The 9,904-nt window shown below is 57.0% G+C and overlaps 1 protein-coding gene across 1 annotated transcript in view; it reads right to left on the reverse strand.

Moving 5' to 3' along the window:
- LOC115082341 (deoxyribonuclease-2-alpha-like) overlaps window positions 1-7,473 on the reverse strand; it is a 10,878-nt gene extending 3,405 nt beyond the window's left edge. Inside the window, exons 1-5 of the mRNA XM_029586577.1 lie at window positions 7,359-7,473; window positions 6,790-6,915; window positions 5,973-6,147; window positions 5,657-5,735; window positions 5,219-5,446 (exon numbers count right to left, since the gene is read on the reverse strand). Coding sequence (XP_029442437.1) covers window positions 5,219-5,446; window positions 5,657-5,735; window positions 5,973-6,147; window positions 6,790-6,914 — 607 coding nt within the window. The 5' untranslated portion in view covers window position 6,915; window positions 7,359-7,473. The remainder of the gene's footprint in view (window positions 1-5,218; window positions 5,447-5,656; window positions 5,736-5,972; window positions 6,148-6,789; window positions 6,916-7,358) is intronic.
- Between the last annotated feature and the right edge of the window lie 2,431 nt (window positions 7,474-9,904).

Genomic DNA, 9,904 nt, shown 5'->3' on the forward strand with positions numbered 1-9,904 from the left:
ATCTTCCTGCACTGAGACACACACAGCTCTGCCAATGCCCCTCACTCCTGCCCTGCAGCACCTCCTGCTATTCCAGTACTGAGACCCTCACACACAGCTCTGTCAATGCACCTCACTCCTGCCCTGCAGCACCCCCTGCTATTCCAGTACTGAGACCCTCACACCACAGCTCTGCCATGCTCCTCACTCCTGCCCTGCAGCACCTCCTGCTATTCCAGTACTGAGACCCTCACACACAGCTCTGCCAATGCACCTCACTCCTGCCCTGCAGCACCCCTGCTATTCCAGTACTGAGACCCTCACACACAGCTCTGCCAATGCTCCTCACTCCTGCCCTGCAGCACCTCCTGCTATTCCAGTACTGAGACCCTCACACGCAGCTCTACCAATGCACCTCACTCCTGCCCTGCAGCACCTCCTGCTATTCCAGTAATGAGACCCTCACACACACACAGCCTCTGCCAATGCACCTCACTCCTGCCCTGCAGGCACCCCCTGCTATTCCAGTACTGAGACCCTCACACACAGCTCTGCCAATGCACCTCACCCCTGCCCTGCAGCACCCCCTGCTATTCCAGTACTGAGACCCTCACACACAGCTCTGCCAATGCACCTCACTCCTGCCCTGCAGCACCCCCTGCTATTCCAGTACTGAGACCCTCACACACAACCCAGCTCTGCCAATGCACCTCACTCCTGCCCTGCAGCACCTCCTGCTATTCCAGTACTGAGACCCTCACACACAGCTCTGCCAATGCACCTCACTCCTGCCCTGCAGCACCTCCTGCTATTCCAGTACTGAGACCCTCACACACAGCTCTGCCAATGCACCTCACTCCTGCCCTGCAGCACCTCCTGCTATTCCAGTACTGAGACCCTCACACACAGCTCTACCAATGCACCTCACTCCTGCCCTGCAGCACCTCCTGCTATTCCAGTACTGAGACCTCACACACAGCTCTACCAATGCACCTCACTCCTGCCCTGCAGCACCCCCCTGCTATTCCAGTACTGAGACCCCACACACAGCTCTGCCCATGCACCTCACTCCTGCCCCTGCAGCACCTCCTGCTATTCCAGTACTGAGACCCTCACACACAGCTCTACCAATGCACCTCACTCCTGCCCTGCAGCACCTCCTGCTATTCCAGTACTGAGACCCTCACACACAGCTCTGCCAATGCCCCTCACTCCTGCCCTGCAGCACCTCCTGCTATTCCAGTACTGAGACCCTCACACACAGCTCTGTCAATGCACCTCACTCCTGCCCTGCAGCACCCCCTGCTATTCCAGTACTGAGACCCTCACACACAGCTCTGCCAATGCTCCTCACTCCTGCCCTGCAGCACCTCCTGCTATTCCAGTACTGAGACCCTCACACACAGCTCTGCCAATGCACCTCACTCCTGCCCTGCAGCACCCCCTGCTATTCCAGTACTGAGACCCTCACACACAGCTCTGCCAATGCTCCTCACTCCTGCCCTGCAGCACCTCCTGCTATTCCAGTACTGAGACCCTCACACGCAGCTCTACCAATGCACCTCACTCCTGCCCTGCAGCACCTCCTGCTATTCCAGTACTGAGACCCTCACACACACACAGCTCTGCCAATGCACCTCACTCCTGCCCTGCAGCACCCCCTGCTATTCCAGTACTGAGACCCTCACACACAGCTCTGCCAATGCACCTCACCCCTGCCCTGCAGCACCCCCTGCTATTCCAGTACTGAGACCCCTCACACACAGCTCTGCCAATGCACCTCACTCCTGCCCTGCAGCACCCCCTGCTATTCCAGTACTGAGACCCTCACACACACACAGCTCTGCCAATGCACCTCACTCCTGCCCTGCAGCACCTCCTGCTATTCCAGTACTGAGACCCTCACACACAGCTCTGCCAATGCACCTCACTCCCTGCCCTGCAGCACCTCCTGCTATTCCAGTACTGAGACCCTCACACACAGCTCTGCCAATGCACCTCACTCCTGCCCTGCAGCACCTCCTGCTATTCCAGTACTGAGACCCTCACACACAGCTCTACCAATGCACCTCACTCCTGCCTGCAGCACCTCCTGCTATTCCAGTACTGAGACCCTCACACACAGCTCTACCAATGCACCTCACTCCTGCCCTGCAGCACCCCCTGCTATTCCAGTACTGAGACCCCACACACAGCTCTGCCCATGCACCTCACTCCTGCCCTGCAGCACCTCCTGCTATTCCAGTACTGAGACCCTCACACACAGCTCTACCAATGCACCTCACTCCTGCCCTGCAGCACCTCCTGCTATTCCAGTACTGAGACCCTCACACACAGCTCTGCCAATGCACCTCACTCCTGCCCTGCAGCACCTCCTGCTATTCCAGTACTGAGACCCTCACACACAGCTCTACCAATGCACCTCACTCCTGCCCTGCAGCACCCCCTGCTATTCCAGTACTGAGACCCCACACACAGCTCTGCCAATGCACCTCACTCCTGCCCTGCAGCACCCCCTGCTATTCCAGTACTGAGACCCTCACACACAGCTCTGCCAATGCACCTCACTTCTGCCCTGCAGCACCTCCTGCTATTCCAGTACTGAGACCCTCACACACAGCTCTGCCAATGCACCTCACTCCTACCCTGCAGCACCTCCTGCTATTCCAGTACTGAGACCCTCACACACAGCTCTGCCAATGCACCTCACTCCTACCCTGCAGCACCCCCTGCTATTCCAGTACTGAGACCCTCACACACAGCTCTGCCAATGCACCTCACTCCTGCCCTGCAGCACCCCCTGCTATTCCAGTACTGAGACCCTCACACACAGCTCTGCCAATGCACCTCACTCCTGCCCTGCAGCACCCCCTGCTATTCCAGTACTGAGACCCTCACACACAGCTCTGCCAATGCACCTCACTCCTGCCCTGCAGCACCTCCTGCTATTCCAGTACTGAGACCCTCACACACAGCTCTACCAATGCACCTCACTCCTGCCCTGCAGCACCCCCTGCTATTCCAGTACTGAGACCCCACACACAGCTCTGCCAATGCACCTCACTCCTGCCCTGCAGCACCCCCTGCTATTCCAGTACTGAGACCCTCACACACAGCTCTGCCAATGCACCTCACTTCTGCCCTGCAGCACCTCCTGCTATTCCAGTACTGAGACCCTCACACACAGCTCTGCCAATGCACCTCACTCCTACCCTGCAGCACCTCCTGCTATTCCAGTACTGAGACCCTCACACACAGCTCTGCCAATGCACCTCACTCCTACCCTGCAGCACCCCCTGCTATTCCAGTACTGAGACCCTCACACACAGCTCTGCCAATGCACCTCACTCCTGCCCTGCAGCACCCCCTGCTATTCCAGTACTGAGACCCTCACACACAGCTCTGCCAATGCACCTCACTCCTGCCCTGCAGCACCCCCTGCTATTCCAGTACTGAGACCCTCACACACAGCTCTGCCAATGCACCTCACTCCTGCCCTGCAGCACCTCCTGCTATTCCAGTACTGAGACCCTCACACACAGCTCTGCCAATGCACCTCACTCCTGCCCTGCAGCACCACCTGCTATTCCAGTACTGAGACCCTCACACACAGCTCTGCCAATGCACCTCACTCCTGCCCTGCAGCACCCCCCTGCTATTCCAGTACTGAGACCCTCACACACAGCTCTGCCAATGCACCTCACTCCTGCCCTGCAGCACCTCCTGCTATTCCAGTACTGAGACCCTCACACACAGCTCTGCCAATGCACCTCACTCCTGCCCTGCAGCACCTCCTGCTATTCCAGTACTGAGACCCTCACACACAGCTCTACCAATGCACCTCACTCCTGCCCTGCAGCACCCCCTGCTGTTCCAGTACTGAGACCCTCACACACAGCTCTGCCAATGCACCCTCCCTCCTCCAGGGGTCCTCAGCGAGCCCTGCTCCCAGCTGTGCAAGTTATCACATCGCTGATGAGCCCCAGGCCTACTTAACACAGCCTGTCCAGTGTCTTGGTGCCTCTTCATTGAGTCACTTCAGCTCTTTAACCTGGCCATCTCCTTCTTGTTATTCTTTCCTGCTTTGCAGCCTACCCAGGCCTCCTGCCTTGCCTTGTGGCCGCTCTTGGCCTCTTGCTTTGCTCTGTGGCCTATCTTGGCTCCTACCTTGTAGCCTTCCAAGATTCCTTGCCTTGCTTCGTGGCCTCCTGGGCCTCTCTGGCCTGCCTTGTTGCCTCCGGGCCTACTAGAGTTACCTTGTCCAGTCTTGTGGGTTTTCTTGTTCCCTGTTGCCTGTCCAGTCCAGTCCCTCTATGTTTTCCCAGGCCGTGCCCCTTGCCTCCGGTCCTGACCTTGCCCTCAACTCTAGCCTTGTCTCCGGCCAAGCCAGTACCTGGACTCAGCAACCAGCTTGTGCTTGCCGCCGGCTCTCAGCCTGGTCCAAATTCCAGTAATGATGTTCATAAGAACATAAGAAATTGCCATGCTGGGTCAGACCAAAGGTCCATCAAGCCCAGCATCAGGTGTCCAGTAGTGGCCAATCCAAATCATCTTAAATAGATCCCAAGCTACTAATCCCTATTGATTAATATCAGTTTATGGACCTCTGCCCTAGGAACTTATCCAAACCTTTTTTTTAAACCCAGTTACACTAACCGCCTTAACCGCATCCTCTGGCAATGAATTCCAGAGCTTTATTGTGCGCCGAGTTCACTCTTGCCAAGCGGATCCACCGTCTCTACCTCTAGCAGCAGGACCTGCAATCTGCTGAGAAGCAGATCTGACACAGTCGTCGCCCCCCCTTCCCTCTCGTTGTTTCCTTGCTGCATGAAGCAGCCATTGATGGCGTCTGGGAACTTTTCCCTCCCTGGCTTGTCCTGCTGCGACGTTCACCCCCCCATCAAGACTCGGACAGCTGAAGTCTCCCCTCACCACCAGTATCGAGCAGTCATCTTCTTCCCAGTGCCCTTTCAGAAGCTTTCACTTCTCTTGGGTCCGTTTTCCATCTTGCGTGAGATCTTCGGCTTCGATCCGTTTAAGGGGGCTGGGAAGTACTCACACTTCATACCTTTTCTCTCTGGGGATTGCTAACTCAGGTAAACATTTCCCAGAATTGTTGTCTGTGGGCCTCCTCTAATTTTTTTCCTTCGTGCGTTCTGATTTTTTTTTTTTCCCCCGTTTTGGGGTGTTTTTCTCGGGGGGATTTTTTTGTATCGACCCCCTCCCCCCACGTACGTACGTACACACCCCCCCCGCAGCGCTCCCTGCCGCTCGTGCACGGTCCGCTCTCGCCGGTCACGCTTACCGATGTCTTTGAACTGACGGTAGGCGTAGGTGACGCACAGGAAGGACTGCCCGTTGTGCCGGCCGCTCCCTGGCCAGCTGAATCCCTCCTTCGCCGGGGGCGGAAAGTGAGGCGCGCTGTGCACCAACCAGAAGCCTTGGGCTTTATCCAGGAGGACGACGCCTGAGATGCAAACGCACGCACGCGTGTGCGCAAACAGAGAAAGAGAGAAAACAGACACGACGCATTAAATTCCTGCAGATTATGAATCCCGGAGGGGGTCCTGCAGACTTTTAAACCCTAATTAAAAATATGTATTTTTTTTTTTGGTGTTTCTGTGGCGTCACTGGGCTTCCCAGGGGAGCGGACGGCGTTGCCCTGCGCCGGCCTCACCTTTGGTGTGCCCACCGTTGCTGGGGTCGAATGCCGCGGGGGGCTGGTCGTTGTACAGCACGTGGGCCACATCTTCCTTCTGAAAGAGAGACGGAAAAAGGGCACTTCAGGGGTACAGAGAAGGCCACGAGAAGGGTCGAGGACGTTAATGCCGGCCTGGGAACCTTTTTCCCCTCATCCCGCCCCCCCCCCCCCCCCTCAAGCACACATGCACCCCCCCCCCCCCCCTTTTCTAAAGCCGGCAGTGCTAATAAACCCGACCCGCACCCACCGGCGACAGATCCTCGACCCGATCCTGCCAGTCCCAGAGCCTTACCCGGGTGCCTCTGCTCCCGTAGAGCTGCTGTAGGGTGCGCCCTACCGCCCCCTCTGTGCTGTTAATCAGGGCCTTCCCCGCCTGCCAGCCAGCGCTCCTGGCGTCCTGGTACATGTACCTCAAGCCGCCTTCCAGGGACGTCTTCTCCAGCTTTGGCAGCTTGTAGACGATGAACCTGCAAGGGAGGAGGCGTCACGGTTCAGGCAAGGGATTAACCGGGCCCGGGCCTCATCCTCTTTGAATCCTGGGATCTGCAGCGCAGGACGTCTCCCCCCCCCCCCTCTATAAGTCTCTCTCGGCGCGGCGGCGTCTGGACCCGCGCCGCGCCCTCTCCCGCAGAACGGTGTAGCCCGTGATGTTTATCGTATCGGTTAAGCATTTGTGAAAGACCACGTTTTATGTAAACTTGTCCCGTCTCCGATGGCAAATCCACGGGCCTAGCCCGGAGAGCGGGCCACTAACCCAAGAAGGCAAGAAAGACGGGGACCACCCCCAAGCGCTTGGATTTGTAGGAGGCGGAGGGAAGGAAGCGGAAATGCTTGGAATATCTCCACGGGGCTTCAATAACGGCGCGGGAAGGAGGGATCTTCCACGGGAGAGGAGATTCGAGGACGAGGGGGGGGGCTACTCAAATGCACAAAAAAAAACAAAAACCAGAGAGAAAGAGTCCTCGTAACCTGGGGCAGGGCATCGCTTGCCGGGCGGGGGCGGGGGGGGGGGGGGGGTTCAGCCTGCGATCTCCGTTTATTCTTTTTTTTTTTCCCCATTCCCTCCCTCACATCGTTCACCGCCACCACCGACACCGCCAAGCACTCACCAGTCCACGGGCCGCCCGCTGTCCCCATAGCAGGAGATGCCCGCCCCGGCCCGGCAGGCCAGGCAGGCCAGGGCGAGAAGGCGGAGGGCGGCCAGGGGCGAGGCGGGCGAGCGCTGCGGCCTCATCCTGTGGAGGGGGGGGGGGGAGAAGGGGGGAAAAGGTGCCCGTTACCCATCAGATGCAGAGCAGACTTGCTTAAGATGCGTAAATCCAGGTGCAGGCGTTTCGCGGGATCGATTCCCCCCCCCCCCCCCCCCGCTCCCTTCAGTTGTAGATAAAACAGAGGAGAGCTTTTCCCCAGTCAGACTCCCGTGGCCTATGAACACAGAAATGTTATTTACTTATCCCCTCCCTGGAGTGACACTCGGCTCTCAAGCTCCAGCTCTGCAGGTTAAGGAAGGAGCCACAAGGACAAATATCCCACTTCCATCCCTCCCTCCCCCCCCCCAAAAAAAAAGCCATTTCCCGTCTCCACCCGCACCAGCCCTTCATCCCAGTTCTGCAAGCCTGAAAGATGTTTCCCAGTCACAGAAGCGGACGCTTCCAGGGCGAATTCCCCCCCCTCGCACCTCCGCGGATCCTGCTGTGGAGGAGCCCTGACAGGAGGAAGCGATGCCTTGCACCGCTCCACTTCCTGTATCCTGGGCAGAGGAGATCACGTGCCCGGCCCATCACGTGCAGCTCGGTCTCCCACCACCCCCCCACCCTCCTCCTCATGAGCTGGTTCAGTAACAATAAGAGAGAAGCCCGGCTCTGCCTGCACGCAAACCTGCATTTCCTCCTACAGTGTGCAAGGTATTAAGATAGCCAGGGGGGGGGGAAGAAATGACTTCCCAGCAAAGAACAAAGAGAAAAAGGGCCTGTGATCCTGGCAGGAAGCCTCTCCCTACAGCAGCAGTGACCGGGGAGACAAGCCCCCTGGTTTCAGATCACACTTCTGCCACTGACACAGTCACTTACCTCCCGCTACCCCAAGGACTCGCTTAAATCCTTAACTCTTTGCGGCAGGGACCGAGTATTTCATGTAAAGATAACAACATAGCAAATGAAAGAAAAGTATTCCTTACAGATCAGTCCAGACCGTGGGTTGTTACCCCCCCGCCCCCTTCCAGCAGATGGAGACAGAGCAAAAACCGAGAGGGCGCTCTCTCAAAACCTGGTGCACCCTCTGTAAACCTTCAGTATTTCTCTGACTCCAGCAGATGAAAGGCCGCTCTCCCATAACCTGGTGCGCCCTCTGTAACCCTTCAGTATTTCTCTGACTCCAGCAGATGGAAGGGCGCTCTCCCATAACCTGGTGCGCCCTCTGTAAACCTTCAGTATTTCTCTGACTCCAGCAGATGGAAGGGCGCTCTCTCATAACCTGGTGCGCCCTCTGTAACCCTTCAGTATTTCTCTGACTCCAGCAGATGGAAGGGCGCTCTCCCATAACCTGGTGCGCCCTCTGTAACCCTTCAGTATTTCTCTGACTCCAGCAGATGGAAGGGCGCTCTCCCATAACCTGGTGCGCCCTCTGTAAACCTTCAGTATTTCTCTGACTCCAGCAGATGGAAGGGCGCTCTCTCATAACCTGGTGCGCCCTCTGTAAACCTTCAGTATTTCTCTGACTCCAGCAGATGGAAGGGCGCTCTCTCATAACCTACCCAATGAAACATTGCTGGCCCACTCTTCAGTTCCCAGGACAGGAGGACGTCTTTCCCTCTTTTACAAGGAGTGGGTCAAAATCACCTCAGACCAGTGGGTCTTGGATATTCTACAGCATGGCTATACTTTAGAATTTGCTCGACCCTTGTCTTCTCCCATGCGGGCTCAGGAAACAGTCCGCAGTGAAATAGATGCTGGATCAGCTTCTGGATTTGGGGGCCATTTTCCCGGTGCAGGAACAAGGGTTCTGCCATTATTCCATCTACTTCATAGTCCCCAAGAAGGAAGACTCCTTCCGACCAATCCTAGATCTCAAGATGGTCAACAGGCCTCTCAAGATACCACACATCAGGTTGGAAACCCTGCGCTCAGTGATTGCCGCGGTGCACCGGGGAGAGTTCCTCGCGTCCTTGGTATTGTCTGAGGCTTATCTTCATATCCCATCCTGAAGGAGCATCAGCACTTCCTTTGCCATTCAGTCTAGCGACCGTTCCTCGTACCTTCACCAAGGTAATGGTAGTGGTGGTGGCAGCTCTACAGAGGGAAGGAATTCTGGTCCATCTCTATCTGGACGACTGGCTCATCTGGGCAAAGTCCAGAGACTTGTGCCAGCACTCGGTGGACAGAGTATTACTCCTCCTCCTCCAATCGCTCGGCTGGATCGTCAAATTTGCCAAGAGCTGCCTCACTCCGTCACAGTCACTCGACTTTCTGGGAGCCCATTTCGACACCAAAGTGGGCACAGTCTCTCTCCGGTTGGATCGGGCCCAATCTCTCCTCACTCAAGTTCAGCGCTTTCGGGACCTCCATTTTCCCACAGCCTGGGACTATCTCCAGGTGCTGGGCTCCATGGCCTCCACGATAGATGTAGTGCCACGGGCATTTACCCACATGCGTCCATTGCAGAGAGTGTTACTCTCCCATTGGAAACCGGCGTCTCGGGAATTTCAGGCTCGCCTGCCAATACCACCCCTAGCCAGGGACGGCCTGACCTGGTGGCTCAACCTAGATCACTTGCTACGAGGGGTGGACCTGGAGGTTCCGCAGTGGGTGGTCATTACGACAGACGCCAGCCTCGCCGGCTGGGGGGCAGTGTGCAGTCGCCAGTCGACGCACGGGGAAATGGACACCAGTTCAGGCAGCGTGGCCGATCAACCGTCTAGAGACAAGAGCAGTTCGTTTGGCACTGAAGCGCTTTCTTCCCCTAGTCCAAGGTCGAGCAGTCAGGATCCTCTCCGACAACGCGACGACCGTGGCGTACATCAATCGTCAGTGGGGGGACACGAAGTCTCCATGTCGCTCGGGAAACAAACAAGCTATTGCCGTGGGCGGAGCTCCACTTGTCTCATCTGGTGGCATCTCATATAGCGGGGGTGGACAATGTTCTTAAGTCGCCAGCGCTTAGACACCGTTGAGTGGGAACTGTCCCAGGAGGCAGTATCACTACTCGTCACGCGATGGGGGACTCCCC

The sequence above is a fragment of the Rhinatrema bivittatum genome, unplaced genomic scaffold, assembly GCF_901001135.1.
Source record: "Rhinatrema bivittatum unplaced genomic scaffold, aRhiBiv1.1, whole genome shotgun sequence".
NCBI classification, from domain to species: Eukaryota; Metazoa; Chordata; class Amphibia; order Gymnophiona; family Rhinatrematidae; genus Rhinatrema; species Rhinatrema bivittatum.